The following is a 21,607-nucleotide window of genomic DNA, read 5'->3' as shown; positions in this document are numbered from 1 at the left end:
GGTGGCTTAAACTGCATTATAGACTGTATTGCTATTGTCAGAAAAACAAAGTGTGCTGTGCTATGTTTTGGGAAGCTAAACAAAACTAATTTTTTCCTCCCACTCTCTCTCCCTTTTTTTTCTCATTCTCTTCAGTTTTTGATAAGCGACCGTGACAGAGACCCTCAGTGTAACCTGCATTGCTCCAGGTCCCAGTCCAAACCACTCTGTGCCTCCGATGGCAGAACATACGAGTCCATGTGTGACTACCAGCGAGCCAAGTGCCGGGAGTCAAGCCTGAGTGTGACACATCGTGGCCGATGCAAAGGTAGGTGAATTTCAACCCCTTTGAGGGGGTGAATGGCAGAATGGCAGTCCTGCCCACTGACAGACTGCTTGCTTGAGTTTGTTACCATGCACTGAGAGTAAACTGATTGAAATAATGCATCAACAAGGGCATGGGTATCTGAAACTGGAATGTAGGTGACAGGGGTAATAACTAGTGGAATTATGAATGAAAGAGGTCAAAGGAGCCAGAGACACCCGAGAAGGCCCCAAATGTGTGTCCATGGAGTAACATGAGCTGACTTGTGGAAATGCAAAACCAGATCCTCCAAGAAGAGATTTTCCTTGCTACTGCACCAGAGAGAAACTGGGATACCTTTGGGAGATAGGAGTGTGGAGTGAGGAAGAATGTGTATGCACATTAGATGATGTGCAAGCCTGAAAAAGGACCTTTTCACTATTTCTGTACTGAGCTAAATAAGAAGACAGAATGCATGCAAGTCTTTGCGTGTCTTCTGCCATTGCACCTTTACTTAGAAGTGAGGATATTGTCTTTCTCTCAATTCAGCATTTCTTCTGTGTAGCATAGGGATAAAGCTGCTACTTTTTATTTTAGGAATGTTGGTGTCTTGTCACACAAATGGTTTACTTCTGCAGTGAAGTGAAAAATCATCGAGTGTGTTTTCTGAGAGCACAATTGACTCAGGGGGCAGATGGCACAGATGTTTTTAGCAGTTGGTTAAAGTGACAGGAGAAACTCATTAGAATCCCTGTGGAAAGATAAATGGTTGAAAAAGGCTTACTTCTATGATTTTTCTTAGCGCTGCTGGGTTGTTTTATGGCAGCTTTTCTCCTACGGCAGAGTGGCTTAAATAAAGAGAAAAGAAAACCCCAATTCCACACTGAAACTGGCACATAAACTGGCACCATTCAGTCATTTAAAACATAAGATCTGTAGTGTGGTACAGCTATGTGCAAAAACTTCTGTTTCTGGAAATGACGAAAATGCTGATTGCAAAACTGTACAGTCTATCATGATTGCAAGGCCTCCCAGGGAAACAACTAAATTTGTTCTCTTAAGCACAGGTGAAGTATACTTTTCCTTTTTGTACGCTCAGATAGCTGAAATGTTTAGCTGAAACTGCTTGTATTCTCCTTTCCCTTTTCCCATTATCCTGTTTCACTGCACAGCCACCTAATAACGTGATAACTTTTGACAACAGCAAGTCTTGCTTTTAGCCCACTGTCTAACATTTCAGTGAATCTCTGGGAAGTACAAATAATCCTTTAACTATTATATTTAACTTTGCTGGTGCTGCTATAGAAAAGTACTTTATTCTTCTAGTCACGGTGGGGCTATGGCCTCTGCTTGTGCATAGAGATCATTGTTCTTGTGAATGCAGACAGCTGCAAAACAGGTGTGCTTAACTACATACAGGTCTGTATCTTGTATTCTCAATAAGGGAATAGCACCAGTAGTTCTTGAGCACATTCTACCACTTGCAGTGGAGCACTGTGTTCATGCTGAACAGCCTTTGTTCCTCCTGCGTGACGAAGGTATTCTACAGAGGAACTCCTGTAGAACTAGAAGGGATCCTGGAGGAAATTCTGGTAGACACCATATCCAAGATTTTATTCTTGTGAAATTAGCAGTCTTAACTTGTGCCTCCTTCTCCAATGAGGAAGTGGAAATCTGGTAAATAAAATAAGGAAAAGATGAAGTACATTGTCCTGGGCCCCAGATTACCTTAGGTTTCCAACTTCATATCCTGATAACTTGAACTGTACTGTGCTAAGGCAAGCAGAATGGTTTCCATAGTGAGAACAGAGCAGAACCTTTTGGAATCAGCTTCGCTTTCTTCTCTCTCAAGAAGCCTTTAAGGGTGAAATCTTGTCATTTCTTCAGGAACTCTAACTTTTATTCACTGAAATTCATCCAGTACTAAATTATCCTAACTCCTTCCCAGCCCTTATGGACACACCAGTTCTGAAGGATTAAAAGAGTAGCTTAAAAAGATCAACCTGTGGCATCCATGACAAATGGAGCCTTGTTGATGAGATTTCAGAGAATCATTCCAGATGTGCTATGTGTAAAATACACAGCAAAGCACGTGTACCCAGATATTTGGTCAGCTGGCCTGGTAAGATCTTATGTTAAATAACAAAATTCTACAGGAATGATGGACAAATACTAGTTAAATGGGTCTTGGCAAGCTCTCATGATTGTTCAGTGAATTTTTTTTTTAGGTATATTGGATATCTGTGTCTTAAGCACCTAAGTTCAGTGTTAACCAGCAATTTGTAGGAACTTATTTGCCCTATTGAATTAAAAAAGGAGTTGGGGTGTATTCAGAAAGTTTCCTTTTGGATTTATAGTGTTTAGTTTTGAAAAGTGATGGCACAGAACTTGTTCTGCAATCATAAGTCACAGTGTAGGAAGAATCTGCAAGTTACTGATGGGAATTGTAACAGAAGTCTTCAGCCTGTATTCCTGGGAGATCTTGGTGAACGCATCTTTGGCTAGAGTGCTGGAAAGGGAGATCTCATTGTGACTAGTGATATGTTGCTTGAAAAGTCCTTGTTCTTCTACCTACTGTTCTCACTGGGAGGGAAAAATTTTCCTTCTTTTTTTTCTGTCCATTTACTAGGTCAGTGTATTTCATCTTTGAACTTTCTTATTCCTATTGAAGGGTGGAAAAAAATAAATCCCTCTTTCTCAAAATCTGATATTTGCAATCCTTTTTCAAATTTTGGCATGTTTTTAGATCTGCTCTAAATAAGGTAGGGAACAGCAGTGGTGTCTGGGTATCAAGGATGCAGCAAAGTATGCCAGCGTGGAAGGAAACGTGTTGGAGACTGCAGGACTTTAGAAATGAAATGGAAAACAGTGGGGAGTGTGGGGAATGATTGACATTGTGTGAGACAGATGAGCACGTTTTTGTAGTTGGCTCAGCTCCCATTTTTGCCTATTTCGTGTAAGGACACGAATCATTGGCTGGAGAAAGCGGATATGAATGTGCTGATTTCGGAATAGCTGGACTGTCTTGTGTCTGATGGGGGTCTGGCTTGTATGTGAGATGGTTACCTAATGCAACTATTAATAGTTGCTGTTTGGATCGATTTTTGCCCTTTGGGCTTTTGGTAAAAACAAATCTAAATAGTTTGTAGATTTTTGTGGTTACATAGTATAGATTTGCTGCTAGCTTTCTGTAGATGCCCGAAGATGTTTTGCTTTGTATTATTAGGACCTTTAGTCTTCATGCCATGATGCTGTGTTGTGTCAAAACTGCCTCTACCTGTTGAAGTGAGAGTGCTGGAATTTTTGGGACTTATTCAGGAGTGCATTGTGTATATTATGAGGGACATGGTGGTCTTGTTTGAATAAACTATTCATGGATAAGATCAGCCATGGTAACTAGCCAACTTCATTGCAAAATCCAAAATTACGTGCACCTGTAGTCTGTAGATTAGGCCCCAGATGTCAGAAACATCACGTGTAGTTCAGTCTCCTGGTTGCCAGCTATCAGCCTGAGAATGAATTTTCTTTAAAAGGCAGCTTTCTGAGCTGCAGTGAAACTGTCTTAAGCTTGAAGGCATTTAAAACAAAATTATTAAACAGCTTGGCTTTTCGAAAGGTCATCCTGTTTTGTTTTGCTTTTCCCACCTTACTTATGGAAGGGGAGAAGGTCTTCTTTAGTCTGAGATGTAAAACTGGAATGCAGTAATGACATTCTGTTTTGTAAGCTTGGTGTTTGATAATTCTGAGAACATTTTTAAGAAAAGAGAAGAAAAAGTACATCTTATATTCGGGGTGAGCCATTTGGCATCTACTTTTTAATGCTTGGCACTTATGTAATATTTTATATTTTATAATTAATAAAGCAAAAATAGCAAGGTGAAGTAACCCCACTGAAATCACATGTTGTTGCAAACATTATAAAAATACCAGCCTGTGGAGTGAGGATTGACAGTCATTTTTAAAAACAAATGGGTAAATGTTGATATTAAAGGCACTGTTCTTACTGGATCAGTCTGCGAAACAACACACAAAAAAGATAGCAGCATACACACACCTCTCCTGCCTGTGCAGCAGAGATGATTATTCCAAGTCAAGACTGTAAAAGGTCTGGCACGACCCTTGGAAATCAATGAGGGAGGAGGGGAGAAATAATTACTGCCGAGTGTTTGTGAAGAGGAAAAATATTTGCCATCTTCCCTGTGCTTCTTCAGCAACAATTTCTGAAATGATGCCTCTTGAGCAAAAGGTTGAATTGTGAAAGAGGATGATGCAACAGTGATGAGCTCTTAAACTCTTTGTTGTAGTGGTGGTGTGCTACACAATGTGATCAACTGCATGAAAGGAGAGTTTGCTATGTAAAGACCTGTTACAATTGCTAGAAAAGATAGAGACACTTCATTGTACCACGTTTATACCATCTTTTCCTTCTGTTGAGAGCTTGGTTTTGTGTGCATTAGGCAAATTGAAAGGGGATTGGAGATGACAGTTCTCTACCTGGACTCCAAGCATCTTCATGCTAGAAGGGTACCATGAAAAGTTTGTTCCTACCATCATGGTGAAGCATGTAGTTTCAGTTATGTAGGTACTGCTGTGCATGAGGGTTAAGTACACAAGCACTGATGTGGATGCTATGTGGAAATGCTTTACATTTCTTTTTTGTAATAATGTCCTATGTCATGCCAAGCTAGGTTAGACTCCTGGGCTTGAACAGGAAATCTGCAGGTGATGGTTAGATATTCCAGTTAACAGCATTGCCAGTGCTTCTTCTCCAGCAGAAGTAACTAGCACGTAGCTTGCAAACCTGTCCTCCAGTGGAGGTGTGCAAACAGAGTCTGACTGTCTGGTCACTTTTGCATCCAAAAATTGAAATTCCAGCCTTTATGTTATATCAAGGCTAACTTAATCAGCAAACAAACAAAATAAAACCTACTACTGCTTCTCAAAATTCAGTGTAAATTTAAGACAGTCTTTAAACTCTGTAATAATCTTAGCCTTTTTACGAGTTCATCTTAGGTCCACCTGAGATCAAAGGCCCACTTGCTGAGGGCGTTGTGCAAACCACTGGCAAACAAATTACAGAGTAAACATGGGAGTTACATAGGGTCAGTGGGGATACAAGGTCATAGGGAGGTGGGGTCTCTGGTTGTTGGTCAATGGCAGAACTGATGCAGGCCTTCTTGCTCTGTAACCCAACACTTAAGCTACAGATATCTGTGCTGAATAATTTGCTGCAAATATTGATCTTTTTTTTTTTCTTTTTTCTCTTTTTTTTCCAAACAGGAAGGGGCTGATTTCCATAATTTCATAAGACTTTTTAAATACTTACTGGGGAGTGTGTTAATGTGATACATTTAAAATGAAATTGCATAGATAATATTAGCAAACCTGAATCTTAGTCTCTTGAGTCATCAGTTGTATGAAGTTCTCATCTTGAACACTTTTTTTACACTTAAAATCTTTCAGTCTGTGGATTCCTGTGAAAAGAAAGGAGGTGCTGGTCCCTGTCCCATAGAAGCAGATGTTTGCTGTTTTCTCCTTTACAGTCTGAAAGCAGTACTGTTAAACATTGTGCTTTTGAATGTAAACACAGAGTCAATCTATATCTATATAGGATAAATCTCCTTTTTGACCCATCAGTCAGTCTTATCTGGGCCTACATTCTGTAAAGGTGCACTAGAGCTGGAAGGGTTTAAGGTCATGTTACATGCAGCCGTCAGCTGAAATAAATGCAGAACTGAATTTTTAACCCCTTTAAGCTCAGCTCACAGAGTAACATTTCTTCTTGCTGGCAGATTAGGTGGTATGAGGTGGTGTGATGCATACCTAGCTATAAGCTATGGGACTAGAGGTAGAAGATGGGTTTCAGTAAACCACAGGCATCTACTTTGTCAGAATGACATGAAGGTGAAAGCTTAGCTGGTTAACTGGTTATTTTGGCATCTAGAATTGCTCTGAGAATCTTTGCTGGGGCCATCCCTGCTTTCACATTGTTCACTTCTCAGCTTAAATTATTTGGCTTATGCTCAGTTACAGGCTGTTAACAATTGAACAAACACAACTTCCTCCAGAAGGACCTTTCACTATGTAAATATTATGCATGGAAGAAGCCTTTAATGTAGATGACCGTAAATGCTGCTGCCAAGAGGAATTAGGCAGCTCTTCATTAATTGTTTCAAAGTTTGGCGCTATAGATTTGTATTTGGGAGTCATCACTGCTAACTCCATTGCTGCTTTTTTAATGTGCAGATAATGGTTGTTGATGTCTTTTTTTTTTTCTTCTTCCTCTCAGCTGTAATGTGCACCTGGTAGCTATGAAGAATCCAAATGGGTATTTGCAATCTAAGTGGGGTTTGCTTCTCTTGTAGATGCTGGCCAAAGCAAGTGTCGGTTAGAGAGAGCTCAAGCACTGGAACAGGCAAAGAAGCCCCAGGAAGCAGTCTTCATCCCAGAATGCAATGAGGATGGATCATTCACACAGGTAAAGTTTTTACTGCCTTCCTCTTAGTGACTACAAGGGATTTACTGCTAGGATGTGAGCCAAGTGAGAATGGCAATGTGGGTACACAGCCTGATTACTAAGGTGAAGGTGCTGAAAGCTGAGGACTTCAACCAATAGGAAATTTTGATTGGTCACTGTTTGTACCTTAAGACACATGCATATGTGATATCATTTACCTCCATTGTAGCACAGAAGCAAATCATCTAAGCTGGAAGTTGCTGGGGAGACCAAGTTTTCTCTTAAGATGTGCTGAAAAGTGCATTTTAACTCAGATTGTACAGGGTGAACCAAGCTCACTCTGCTTTTACCTGTGCTTCATCTGTCTCAGCATAAGAGTGGTCTACTGAGCTTCTTCTCTCTGTGTGGCACTTGTTGTTGACATACTCTTTCTTCTTATTCTTTGCCCTGTTGTGGCTTGAGGATCTAGAAAGGAAGTAATGAGAATTGTTTAGGGTTTTGATTCTTAAGTGGTTACTTGCTGGAACTAAGTGGTGTGCTGGGTTAGCAGACTGTTTCATAATGTTGCTTCTCTTGAGAAGCAGTTATCCCAAGCAGGGCTAGCAGGAGAGGCTCATTGTTTGTTGACCTTTAATATCTGTGCAAAATCAGTAGTCAATCGTGATCACTGAAAATCTTTCACAAACAATTCAACTGGGAGAGGTCCTGCAGGCTCCCAAAGAAGTTGGAAGAGTTGTGGCAAAAAGAAAGTACTCTTGAAGGAAATTTGAAGAGGAAGAGTGGTCTGCTAATCATAAAACAGTTTGTGTTGGAACGGATCTGAAGAATCACCTAGACACCTTTCACTTTGATCAGGTTGCTCAAAGCCCCTTTGATCAGGTTGCTCACAGCTCCATCCGACCTTGCCTTGAACACTTCCAGTGATGGGACACTGCCAATGCAGGGTAGAAATGTGCAACATTATTTGGCTGTTACCATTGGCATTTTGAGTAGTGTTCTAGTGCTGACAGAACTGGATGTTAAAAATGGTTTGTGTGCTATTCCCTGGCAGATAGGAAATGTAAGACATGTGCTCACCGTGGCAGATCTCAAAAACCTAAATTCTGCATCCTTGATGGCTTTGTGAGCTTGGGTAAATCATGCAACATTTTGTCTTGGCTTCCCTATGTCTAGCACTGTTCTAGATATCTTGTGTCTCTGAAAAATCTGAGGATTTGGTAGTTGTTGTTTGCAAAGTCTTTGGAAGGTTTTTAAAAAATCCAAAATAAAATCAATATTGGCTTCAAAAAGATGAGAATCTCAGAAGGCTTTGGGGCTAGTTCAAACACTTTGCAATGCCTAAGGAAAAAGGAGAGGAAAGATTTTTTTGTGATAACCCATGAAAAGTCTGTATTCCCCCTTGGCCTTACCCTCCCATTATCTGTTGCGTGGGAGTGTTTTTGTTTTGTTGTTGTGTTCTTTTTTTTCATGGTGAAGTGGGGAAAGTTTTCTCCATCGTGCCAGCTCTGCATACTTCTTTGGAGCAGCATCATACTGATGTGCAGCATGGAGCATCTTCGGAAGCTGGGAGTAAGAGAGACGGCCGCGGTTTCTTAAAATCTGACTGCAGTCTCAACCAATTGTTGAAATTGGATTTTGTGCAGAGTTGCTCATGTTATGTTGGCACTGGAATGGAATACTTATAAAAACCTAGCAGAGCAGCCAACTGATTGTTGCGTGTTGAACTTCGTAGTTCGAGAAGAAAGGAGTAAGGAAAGCTGACTTGTAGTGTTTGTCAGCTGTCCATCAGCCTCTTGGAGATTAGAGTAGGGGATGCAGGTGATTCTTTATAAGCTAGAATGAGGGCAAAGTTGATAAAGCTTTATTTTAGACAGGCTTAGCTGGTAGATGGGTGCTGGCATCTGGACTGTGGAGCAGTTATTGGGCCTCTTTTCTGCACATTCCCTGGCTAGTGTGGTTTGCCAGTGTTCTCAGTGGAGCAGCAGCATGAAACTGCTTAGAAAAAAATATGTATTCTGATCTGATGGCCAAGTGATGTTTCACGTTCTTCCTTTATTTAGTTCTATCTGCTGTGAACATGAAAATTCTTTTGTTTTACCTGGCATGTGGAGGAAAGCCCATGATCCTTTTGCAATTGGCATTAACTGAAATTCATATCATTCCTTGGATCTTAACGCCCTGTGTTCCACATACCTCAGGAGCAAGCTTCATGGGTTGTATTGCAACATTTAAGGTTGTTGTCCCTGCCGAAGATGTGAATGAAAAACAATGGCTGAGGAAGCTAACTGGTTTCAATCTGCATTTGAGCCAAACATTTTAGCTTCTGGTTCAAATTAATTTAACTTGATTTTAAAAGCATGATTAAAAAGTAGAATTTTAGTAAACAGCGTAAATGGTTTTGCTTCCAGCTGCTCACAAATAGATCTGGTCTGTTGGAGGTTGCTTGGACACTGCATCTCTTTAGCAGAAAATTGGCACCCCCAGGTTCTGCTCTGCAGAAGAGCTGTGTAGGCTGGTTCTTCAAGTGCCTGGGGCTGTGCAAAAGTCAGATCTGTGATGTTATTAGTTTATTCTGGTTCAGTACCCTCTGAGCATCTCCATCCAAACTCCAGAATCTCATCTGGGAAGCTTACAACATAGTGATGTTTTAGGGGGAATATCCACTAAGATCTTCAGCTTTGGATCCCTGTCCCAGTAAGAATCTAACCAGTTACACACATTTCAGCATATACCCTGTACTTGGACTTGCTTAGGGAAGATTTTTCAGCAATTTTATCACTGTCGTGTAACTTTTATTGCAGACATACTTAAGGTGAAAGAAAAATTTTGATGAGAGGGGATAAAATATGCATGTGTATACATAGAATATCAGATGTCTTGCTTGACTCACAGATGTTGAGCTGAGCCTCTTCCTTGTAGATGTATACATAGCATGTAGGTGTTCAGGCCAACATTGCTGTCCTTGCCATCAGACTTCAAACTCTCTGTTTTTGTTTCATTATTGAGTGGAAATTCTTGCTCCCACAAGAATTTCATGGGACAGAAGCAGTGCAGGTTTGGAAACTGCTTTTGGTAGTGCTAACAGTATGTTCACAGAACCTACTTGATCTTTACCAGATTGAGCTGTTGACTTTGTTTCATCATCATCCTCTTGATTAGAAACCAAATTGCTATCACATGTTGCACTATGAGTGAACACAGAAAACAGTGCTAAGTGAGGCTTTTTGAGGCAGCTCAAGTCTACATTTTCTAGCTCCTTGAATTTCAAGCAGAACAAAGCTGACTGAGTTTGGGGGCTGGATCTACCACACTTTGGAGGAGTCCTTAGACTCAGGAACCAGGGCATAGCCGGTCTGGTGTTCTGCCCCCTGCAGTGTGTGCTGCATAGGGAGCAGATGGCAAGGGGGACCTGCTTGTCTTAGTTCCTTCTGCTCTCCTGCAGAAGAAATTGCTCAAAGACCAAACAGTTGGATGTAGTAACAGTGATAGAAGGGAGGAGGGCAAAAACTTTGCTTTAGTTTATGTTTAAACACTTTGAAGCTGCCCTGTGTGTCTTACGTGTGCTCCTATAGACTCCTTTCATAGCCTGCAAAATCTAGACTGAAAAGAAATATTGCCACCAGTTATATTGATGGATGTCCAATGCTCCTAGTCAGAGCTGCTTATAATGAATTTTGTGTACTGCAAGAAGGGGAGCAGCCACCTGTTAATTCCTTATTTTTATAATTGTACCTATGCACCATGTCCATTACTTCCCTTATTCTAGGAGTCCGTGTACTGCCAAGACCTTATCAGGCCTCCCTTTTAGTACTGTTTGTACATCTGAAAATGTAACGTGGATCTTCGGTGTGGAAGAGGTGGTGGCATTGAAGGCACAACAGAATGACTGTATATAGGGACAGACCTGGTGAATTATTCTGGAAAATGCAGTAAGGCTATTTCTCCATGTTCCAGTCATTATGTGAGGAATATTACTTATATAACAAAAGCTCTTAGTGATTAATCAATAGTAATATAAGCAGGCAGATAAAATTTGAGTTGTTCAGAACATAAGGATGCTTGTTTGATAGGAGTAATTTGATTAATTGTACAGAACTGAGGTCATGTACTGTTGTGCAGAATTGGACATGGCTAAAACCAGTTTCAGTTCCCAAGACTGGCTCTCTCCTTTTTGTTGTTATGCTGTGTTTTGCATAAATGCCATTCCCTTTCCATGCTGCACTTAACCTGCTGTGATCTGTTCTTCATAAACAACAGGCTCTATTGGGTAATCTGTGCACTTTCTTTTGCTGCCTAGTGCCATTGGGCTTGTTGCCATGGGTTGAGAGAGACTTGCATTCTTCATAGTTTTCCCCCAAGCAGTTTTTTTTTTTTTTTTTTTTTTAGAAAAGGTTGCTGAGGTTTTAAACAGAATCTGTTTCAGACAAATGAATATGAACGTGAATAATCTTAACCTTACTCTGAGGATATAGTCTTGTGTGGCTTTTTGTGATGTCTTGCTGTTTTGCCACCTCCTTCCACTGTTTAGCTTTGTTTTTTTCCTTTCAAGTCTGCCTGTGAGCAGCTGAGATATAAATATGTATATTTATGGCATTTCTTCAAGGAACAACCAGTCTAGAGAGTAAAGGAAAAGGTTTTTAAAACACAAGTGGGAAACCTCATGGAAAGTGACAGTATAAGATCATTCGTTCCTTAATGTTAAGAGTCACTTTTCTGAAGTGACTTCCGAAAGGATTAATGCGACTTTAGCTGGGGATTGCTCTCCTGCTTAAAGTGGTATCTGTGCAGAGTGTGTCTGCTGGCAGTACTCTTGAACATGGCTGACATGCTTTGCCACAAATCACTTTTCCCTAATCATATTAAAAGTGAAATTGCCATGAAACAAATGTTTCCTGAACCAGTGCGTAGATGTAAGAAAAGGTGCTGCAGAAAGCCTTGGTGGGAATATGGGAATGTGTCTGCACAATGTCATTTGGGAAGAGGTAAGTGCGAGCAGGGAACAGAAAAAGTGATGAGAACAGTTTAAGGGACTGAAATCCCAAAGAAGCTCAAACTTAAGTTGTAGGCTGGTTGCTCCCTAAAGCTGTCAGTAAAAGAAAGGCAGGCTTCTGACAGTAGTCAGCTGACAGCCTGGAAGAAAGAAGAACACAGTCCAGGTCTAGGAAGTCCTGTGAGGTATTTAAACCAGAGCAGAGATGGGAAAAGGAGAAATGGACTGCCAAGGGAGGTGGTGGAGTCACCAACCCTGGGGGTGTTCAAGGAAAGGCTGGATGTTGTTGAGGGACATGGCTTAGTGGGAGCTATTGGGAATAGGTGAATGGTCAGACTGGGTGATCTTTTAGGTCTTTTCCAACCCTAGTGATTCTATGATTCTAACCATCCCCTTGATTCACCTTTGTCAAAAGGCTGAGAAGGGAGAATGTGGCTTGCTTGTTAAGAAGTTGAAGACTGCTTGGCAGTCTGATTCTGGCATTGCTGCTGAGGTGCTGAAGAAACCCAAACACTGGTGGCTTTTTCCCTCAGGAATTAAGAGGCAGAAGTGTCTGCAGTGACCGTAGTTTTGAAGCTTTCATATTGTAATGAACAGGATGAAGGCAGGTGTTCATTCATGCAGCTAGTGGCTAGAGTGGTAGCTGCTGTTTAATTTCACACACTGTGAAATGGCACAGGGGAATAAGAAGCTGCTGCCACACTCTTAATTGACAGCAGAGCAATTTTTGTTGGGCTTTTACCTCGAGCTTTTTATCGTTTGGTTGAGGCACAGCTAAGGTGGCATATCTCTCACTCCAGCAATGTGAAAAGGGTGTTGACCTGCATATTCAGGGATGCCGATGCTCACAGGGCTTTAAACTGCAGTTCAATTTTTATTTTTAATTTTCATTTATTTATTTATTTAGAAAGTGTAGCTGTTAGTGGGAAATCTGGAAGACCTCTGATTCGCAGATTTTATTTCTCTGGCTCCCTCTTATGTAACTTTAAATGTTTAGCTGTTGGACAGGTGTATGGCAGCTGGAGATGTCTAGCCGTCTGTAATTAGCCTTTCCTGCAGCACTGAGCATTCTGGAGCTTGGTTAATTATTTTGTTTGTAGAAATGATAATGTCCTTTTTATGTGTCACAGCATAGTCAGCTTTAGAAGATTAATAAGAGGGGGAAAAAAAAAGAGGAGTCAGACTCACTTTTGATATAACCCAAATGAGAAACTCAGTAACCAAAGATGAGATTTGTGCAGTAAACCTATGTCATTTCTACTCTTCTGAATAAGTATTTAAAAATCTTGTTACTGTAGGAGTAAGATTAGATTGAGGATGAATTTCAAGTAGAAAATTTTAATGTGAAACACAACTCTAGCCTAAGATCATTGGAAACTCATTGAAAAAAATGCAAAGCAAAACAAAACACAACTGAATCTCCAAAGTTCCTTGCTGTTAGGAACTCTGGAACAATTAATGCTTTACAATGTCTTATTTTGTCTACACACAATGCTTAGGAAGCTACTGGATCAGCTTATTGCCTTTACATTTTTCAAATCTACCATCAGTGCTGTGTAATTGATGAAGACTATTCCAGTTTTGTTGTTTGTTTTCACACCTTTAAGCTGTAAACTCTCTAGTCTGTAAGGCCAATATTCTTATAACATCGTAATGCGCTGAGACCCTTCCAGGTATCATTATGAAAGGCAACATCTCTTCACGAAGACATTCAGGAAAGCCAACTGAGGTAGATTTTTGAGATTTATGGAGCATGTTTTTCATAGTTGTCCTGTCTTTAGTAATGAAAAGACACAGGCTGAGTTTTCATTGCTCCTTCTGATCGTTGTAGGGAAGTTATTTTGTGCTACAGTGAAATATGTGGTTGGTGTGAAAGCTGTCAGTTTGAGATTATTTTTTTATTATTCTTATTTCTTATGGAAAGGTGCTATCTCATACCAGTACCGAGACCAGGTTTCATTTTAGTTATTCACAACATTTCTTTGCTTGTATCACTGTAATATCCTTGAATTGCATGAATTGGTATGCAATAGGTAACTTTCTAGTGGAATAAAGTGCGTACCATACTCTCAGTTGCAGTGTCTGTCCTATATCTGTCAGTACACCTTTTGGACTTCCCTGCCATCGACTCTTATTTTCTGAAGGTTTGACTAAAGGGCTTTCAATTCACTTGAATTTTAAAAAAAAAATGCTAGCTATATTAGGAGTTCCAGAAGAAATGATACTCTCACATTTTCATGTTAAAGAAGAAAAAAATAGAAATTAAAGAAGAGAAATAGAAATTTTAATAGAAATTAAAAAACCCAACAATGTTCATTGTACCTTTGTTTGAAAACACTTGAGTTGGGATGTCTAGTTCTGAAAAACTGATCCAAAATGCAGACACTTCTATAGTATAAAGTGTAATGATCTTGCTCTTTTTTACTATTGGGTCTCAGATGTAAAGCCAGCATCTTGTGCTGTTGGGAATGCAATAATATGCATAAGATCAGCAAAGATAAACATTAAACATGGAAATCCAAGCATTTCTATTCTGAGTATATTAAATGTATTTATAATGCTTTTAAATAATTTGCAATCAATTTTGTGTTATTTTGAGAGAATAAAAAAGAAAGTGTGCAGATAGCAGGAAGAGTGGATTTAGTAATGTGGGTACATGAGAGTATTGTTGATTTTGGCTGCTAAATGTGAATTTGCTTGAGGCAAAATGATTGCTTTGTGCTTTAGTAAAATCCAAGATAAACACGTGGTACTGTGGCATAATTGCTCTTAGATCATGTTTTATGTGATACTCAAAGCCTCTTAAAAAGACCATCGTTAAGTCTCTGAACAAACTCCGCTACCTTAGGGAATCAGAGCCAGCTGTCAGCAAGAGGGGGAATAACTACTCTGGTTCTGAAGGATCCCTAATGAAGGGAATGGTGCAAATGCCTTATCGTTCTTCTGTTCTCTGGAGAGAGTACTGAAAAGGGAAATCAACTTCAGTGAACTTCCTTGGAGAAGGCAGAGAATGGACAGAAAACAGCTTAAAAACAAAATTAAAAGGTTTCTGAAGGGATTAAATTTCATGGCTTTATCAGAACTCTATGATAGAGCCATCTCTAGGGCTTGTAGAAGTGTAAGAACTGTTATACCATTCCAGGATGCTGATATTACTGATGCACAGATTTGGCCACAACTGAAAGCGTGTTTACTAGGAAGCATTTTGAAAACTGATAGTATTTACACACAGATGCCTGTATGATGATCATTTACTTTTGTCTCAAAAGAAGTCAAATGGCATCCTCAATTTTTTCTAAATGCTAATCGCTCTGTGAAAGATGAGGCAAAAGATGTAATGAGATTTGTTTAGCTGGATGAAATTACAGTGCCACGGGAATAATATCTGCATAGACATCACTAAGACTGCACCTCAGGCTAGGTCAGGATTTCTTTTCTCGCATATGAGCTAGATATTCTGGTGTCCTTCCACAGTGATGGAAAGAGCTAGGGAATTCTAAATGTTAAGTTCAGATACAGCTTTTTAAACATGAGGTAACTGAATCTTGTGCTGTGCATCTTTTGGCTCATGCATCCCTCATCAAATGTTCTGAAATTCTTGTCAATAGTCAAAGAGCAAGCATCTTGCTCCTGCTGCTTGAGTTGACATAGTAACAAGAGTGAGCTCAAATCTGTCTGGAGAAAGTTTGTTAATATATTAAGTGAAATGTTGTGTTTTTCTAGCTGTGTTTACTGAACAGAATGCTCTCACAACTCCCACAGAGTGCTTCTCTCAAGCGGTGGCTGTGGAAATGGTCTGAGGTGGCCTTTCCTCATTCCAGCTGGGATGCAATGGGACTCCAAGGAGAGATTATTTAATAGTGAATAGTAAACAACATTTAGCAAAGGGTGGGATGAGCTGAGACATGATTGCTGCATACCCAAAGTGAAGTGTTCTCAGCTGAGTTTCTGTAACTTCTGTTACCTCCTGAATTGCAGCTAAAGGAGTAGAAAAAATAGCCCTTCTTTGGGGAGGGAGGTGGGAGGAGAAAGTCTTGGTCAAAAAAAAACGTGTCCACCAGACAATACTCTTCTACGTGACTTTCTTGCTCTGAAGTATCTCCTTGTGATGCTTCAGGGCTGGGTCTTCCACTGAGATGTGATTTGTAATAGCAGTGGTGGGTGAGAGAGTGAGAAATGAAATGCCTGCTCTTTGCTTTATCAAACAGGTGCAGTGCCATACCTACACTGGATACTGCTGGTGTGTGACACCTGATGGCAAGCCTATTAGCGGCTCTTCTGTACAGAACAAAACTCCTGTATGTTCAGGTACTGTGGGAGTGGCTTCAACAAATACCTTTTTGATAACTGAAGGGGCCTGGGGTGGGCATGTCCTGTTCAGAGTGCTTAGTCTTTTCAGGTGACTCAGCCAGTTTACCCCATTTATAACTGCAACTGTTGCTTGTATCTCCCTGTTTGCTTGCTGGCATTTGGAACCCTCAAGGAAGCTTGGGCTGTGGCATTTCCACCTGGCACCAAAGGTACTTAACACTCTTAAAAGGCTCACTGAGAAAAGTCTCTAAGGTAACAGAGTGGAAGCAAAGCTTGTGGTTGCTGAGGCACAAGCTGCAGTATTTCTATGTACACCAAAAACAGGGGTCCCCAATGGCAAATGGGATAACTCCTATTCCATAAGCTGTACTTAAAAGAAATGGCTCTTAGGTTGCACTGAGTTGGATTATGGAGTCATGTTGCTTTCAGAGGTTGGCAGAAATGCACTCAGAATTCGCAAATCATTGTTTTCTGTACTTAAAGCAAACTAAAGTTTTGTTTCTCCCCACAATTCAGTACTGCAAGCCACAGCTCAAAAGGAGTGGAGCTGGAGGAGGGCTTCATATTTTCATATGCACAAATTCCTGGTTTAGATTTTAGCTTTACGGGCTGTGAACAGAGCTGCAGTGGCCATTGCAAATACCAGGCACAGAGGGAGATGGGAAGCTGGTTTCTGCAGTTTGGGAGAATTTAGAAATGACACTAGAATGATGACCCATTGCCCTACAAAAGAAAAGAAAGTAGGCATAGGCTTGTCTAACATGTTAAGTAATCCCATGTAGGGACTGTTGCCTTTTGCTTCATGCTGGACAGTTTGTACTTTGCAGGTATTTGATGCATTTCTGCTCTCACACCTTGCAGAGTTTGCCCATTAGGTGGGAGCATGGTAGCAGTCAAACCTTTCTTTTTAATCCTTCTCACCTTCTCCAGCATCTTCTTGATTGTAGGATGAGCTGTGGTAATAAGCATACACAGTGACTTGCGTGAGTATTCAAGTTGAGTGTGGAGATATCTGTGGACCAGTGGGTCAAGTATTGTGGCTTGAGGGGATGCTTGGTGTTTCACATGTACATGGAAAGAAAGTAAGATCTATAGAGGAATTTGGCTTTTGTCCACCATTCCACATCTGGCAGAGCATGTTTTAGAATATGTTTTATTCATCTGTTCACTTATTCTTGAGCCGTTTGTAAAATTGCATTACCAGTAATCTAGAGTCACTGTGTTTTATAGGACACTATAAGTTAGCCTATGGCTACTAGTATTGTGTACCTGATTCCTTCTTGTAATTTGACAGTAGACCTGTGGTAAACTGGTCTGCAAGTTCAAGTGCTTAGGCAATAAAGTTTAGGGCTTGACTGGACTCTCGGTGCTGTCAAAGCTGCCTCCTTGAAACCAACTTCAGATGTATGTTTCCTGAAGGGACAGTAGTCACTGGAACTGTTTGGTAATGGTGCATGGAAGAATCAGTTTCCTAAAACTGTTCGTCAAAAAAAGAAATGCTTGCTGTGGATTTTTGCGCTTTTCTTCTGAAGTTTTAGTGAAAAATTCACACTGAAGCACTAAAACTGTAGAAACAAGTGCAGAATCATATATATTATGTGAAATTTTAATTGTATATTTAAGTAAACAGGATGTGTCCTATTCAAGTACCTGCTGTACCTTATCTAATGTCTCTTTTCAGATGGCTGTGGATGTTCAGGGCTTGGCTGAAATCAGTTTTCTGGGAATTGTCCCTCTTAATCCCTTTCCTTTAGAATACTGCCCCTTACATCCCCTACATGCTCTCCCCACCTGTTTGTGATTTGTTCTTCTTGATGTTTGCAAACCAAAGAAGTGACTCTTATTGATCTTTCCTTCTTGTCCTTGGATTTATTCCAGGTTTCTTACTAGTGCACTGCTCTGTTAATCTCTTTTAAATCACTGGATCCAAATACTAAAGATCTCTTGTTTACCCACATCCTAATTTCACAACGTTAATGCATAAAACTTCCTTATGCTGTCTCAGTTGGTTGAAACCACAGGATCTCTGAATTGTAAACCAAGCTGTTGGCAAGTAAAACAGATGTTTTTTTAGATTGAGAAATTGACTGTTTTCAGGTAATATTACATGTTCTGTGCGATCCTTCAGCATCTAAAAATGTTTCTTTTCTTTTTTTTTTCCACTTTAGGTTCTGTAACTGATAAACCATCAAGCCAGGGTAACTCAGGGAGGAAAGGTGAGTGGAGTCCTGTGCCTCAGCAAGTTGTTTTGTAATAGCAAATAGTTCCCCAGCCAAGTCTGTTGAGATAACTTAGAACCTGGGTTTCAAAGCTCTATGTGTAAGAGGCTTACGTGCTTTTAGACCTCCCCCTACAGTAGGAGAAATAAGATGACAGTTTGTTTGTGCATTACTGTATGGATGAAAAACTGTTTACTCTTCTCTGTATTTGTATCAGCTGAGAAATGGTAAATGAAAGCAGAGCTTCCCAAAGAGACAGCAGTATAGGATAGCCTTTGTTTGTTTGCCTTGATGTTGGCTACAAGTATTTCTCAGTAAAATCCCTAGAGATTAGGGAAACACTTGCAGTCATGATTGTGACCTTATATGTACTTGTAAAGGTGTATGGGTTGGTTGTGGGGTTTTTTTTGTTTTTTTGTTTTGTTTTGTTTTTTTTAAACTGATCTGCATAAAACCTTCTGGCCTATTGGAGCAGACCTATGTTAAAACTCATCTGCTCTTGTAAACTTTACTCTTTCGTGCATTAAGAATTGGCCATCTTTCCTTTCACTGCTTTCTTCAGTCCTCACCTCTTCTGGTGGGGCGCTGGATGCGTCACTGTTCCTCTCATTTGTGTACTAGTAGGCCTTCCCTGTGTCCTCCAATTTATGTTCACTGATATAGTCATGGGATGAATGGCCGCTAGAGCATACACGATGAGCAATCAAGTTTGTCTTTAGATGTCCTTTAGCTGTTTTTCAATCTGTTTTCTCCTTAACCCCCCTGCTCATAGTCAACTTTTTACCTTCCCCTTACAGTAGAAAAAGTGTGTTGAGTGCAATCTCCCTCCTACTGGTGAGAATGAAGACAGTTTCCTGGGAGTAGTTCCTGTTTACAGAATCACAGAATCACCTGGGTTGGAAGGGACCTCAAGGATCATGTAGTTCCAACCCCCCTGCCTAGCAGGGCCACCAAACACACACATTCAGATCAGGTTGCCCAGGATCCCGTCCAACCTGGCCTTGAACACATCCAAGGACGGGGCATCCACAACCTCCCTGGGCAGCCCGTTCCAGGGCCTAACCACTCTCCTTGTAAAGAACTTCCCCCTAACATCCAACCTAAATCTTCCCTCCTTCAACTTGGATCCATTTCCCCTAGTCCTGCTGTTGTCAGCCCTTTTGAAGAGTTTACTCCCCTCGTGGGTGTAGGTTCCCTTCAGGTATTGATAGGCTGCAATGAGGTCACCCTGCAGCCTTCTCTTCTCCAGGCTGAACAAGCCCAACTCCCTCAGCCTGTCCTCATAGGGGAGGTGCTCCAGCCCCCTGATCATCTTAGTCGCCCTCCTCTGGACCCTTTCCAAAATCTCAATGTCTTTCTTGTACTGAGGGCTCCACACCTGGACACAGTACTCCAGATGGGGCCTCACAAGAGCCGAGTAGAGAGGGACAATCACCTCCCTGTCCCTGCTGACCACCCCTCTCCTGATGGAGCCCAGGATCCCATTTGCCTTTCGAGCTGCCAGAGCGCACTGCTGGCTCATGTTAAGTTTAGATATATGTCTAGATATATGAAGCAAGGTTGTTACTACTAACTCTAAATCAATTGCCCCTGAGACTTAAAAATGCAAGAATGCCTACCTTGGTGCCAGATTTTAATCTGAAACACATTTCTGTGCTGGGACTGTCACTAAATAGGAATTGTTATGCTCAGAGCAATGATGCATTTTGAATATATCTGCTCTCCAGTCTATTTGTTGTTTATGGGAGCTCAGAAAAAGGTAAGGAAAAGAAAGAGGCAAGAAAAACTATTAATGTAAGACTTGAAGGCTAAAGCATTCTTCTTACTTCAGTTAAGGATGACTCTGTAAACCTGTAATTATCTATTAAACCTCACGGCCTGTGTAATTGCCACCTGAACATATTGTTATCATTCTATTAATACAACTATTGCTAGTCTGGCCTGAAGTACAAGCAAGTTGCTCTTGTGTTATTTTAGAGTGGTATTGTTTGTAGGCTTTCTACCTGAATAGTCCTGGTTTGCTCTTTTAGAATTAGAAGCAGTTGACACAGAATTTCGTAAGAAACAGAAGCAAAGGGAAAAACATCTGAACTTTTTTGGCTGGAATGTACAGAAGAACTGTAAATGGAAGGAATTAATCTAAAATGTGTAACATAAATTGACTGTTCTGCGTGCTGCCTGTGGCATCCTATTTCGGGAACGTGAAGTGTGATCACGTGGATGGAGAAATATCCTATGCATTCAGTAGCTGTCAAGAAAAGGAAAACATTTCCCTTTGGGTCAGCATGCTTCAAGCAATCATGTAAACTTTACATCCTCTCTAGTTTTGAATGTGTTCATCTGTTGGAAGCCTCCATATAAGCCTTTCTCCTCCATATTAGAAAAAATCCTTGTGAGCGATTATTACGTGGTCTGTATAGATCTTCTGAAATTGAGAAAGCCTTCAGAAGCTGAAATAATTTGGTTTAAAATTTGAGGGAGTTTGCAGTACCCTTTTGACTAGTGAAAAATGCCTAGTCTAAAAGTGAATTTGACTTTTTCATCAGCATTTCTTGACTGATGTTGTCGTGATCCAAAATGGGATTTGTGGTAACAAAACCTGAAATGAGAACAGGCAGCCTGGCTTCCCTGAAGCATATTCACTGGAGGTCTGGCTTCTGTAAAGACTGGTGGCCCTTCTAGCTGAGTATTTAGAGTCTTTCTGTAAAGTCTTCCCTTTGCAAGAATACAGAAAGGGCAGAATGAGGAGGAGTCTGGCAGAAACTGGATCAGTGATAATATCTGTCTTGTAGAGGCACATTTTAGGAACTTCTGTCATCTGTTTAGGCCATTCTCAATAGAATTAGATTTTGGAATTTCCTCACTGCACAGCGGACTCCTCTCTATACCTCCAGTTCAGGGTTTCTGGATCAAAATTCTCACAGAATGGGCTCTCTCGGTGGGAAAAGGAATAGCTAAGACTCTCAAAGTTGATTTCCTTTGTCCTATTCATACAGGAATGTGAAATATGGAGCTAATAAACTTTGTATGATGTTGGTACCTTTCAAGGCTTTAGGGCAAAATAGTTATTTGGATGGAGGCTGCTCTGCCTGGGAAACAGTACAGGTGGATATGCTTAGGCTATTAGGTGACAAGTGAAAGGGGGGACTTTACAAGTGTGTTAGCTGTCATGTGGGAGGAAGAAAATAATATTGGAAGGGGAAAGGGGGTAGCTATCAGTAATACGTCTCTTTCTCCAAGTGCTTTGGCCTAGTTTCTAGAGGTCAATAGGTATGATGGAGGCATGAGATGATGTGAAGTAATACGTCCTTCCTGTTTCCAGGCTGTTTCACTGCTGATAAAATGAA

The 21,607-nt window shown here is 40.6% G+C and overlaps 1 protein-coding gene across 6 annotated transcripts in view; it reads left to right on the top strand.

Annotated features, from left to right (window-relative positions):
• The window catches only part of SMOC1 (SPARC related modular calcium binding 1), a 163,333-nt gene that overhangs the window by 78,957 nt on the left and 62,769 nt on the right, over positions 1-21,607 (top strand). For all 6 annotated transcript variants that reach the window (XM_042813562.1, XM_042813561.1, XM_042813566.1 and 3 more), the window contains 4 exons: positions 136-307; positions 6,649-6,761; positions 15,939-16,038; positions 18,210-18,257. In XM_042813562.1, the coding sequence (XP_042669496.1) occupies positions 136-307; positions 6,649-6,761; positions 15,939-16,038; positions 18,210-18,257 (433 nt within the window). The remainder of the gene's footprint in view (positions 1-135; positions 308-6,648; positions 6,762-15,938; positions 16,039-18,209; positions 18,258-21,607) is intronic.

This window comes from Centrocercus urophasianus, unplaced genomic scaffold (genome assembly GCF_019232065.1).
Source record: "Centrocercus urophasianus isolate 14NV4802_14NV808 unplaced genomic scaffold, USGS_Curo_1.0 seq_14, whole genome shotgun sequence".
Lineage (NCBI taxonomy): Eukaryota > Metazoa > Chordata > Aves > Galliformes > Phasianidae > Centrocercus > Centrocercus urophasianus.
The sequence above is the reverse complement of the archived record's forward strand: the minus strand, read 5'-3'. Positions and strand labels throughout refer to the sequence as shown.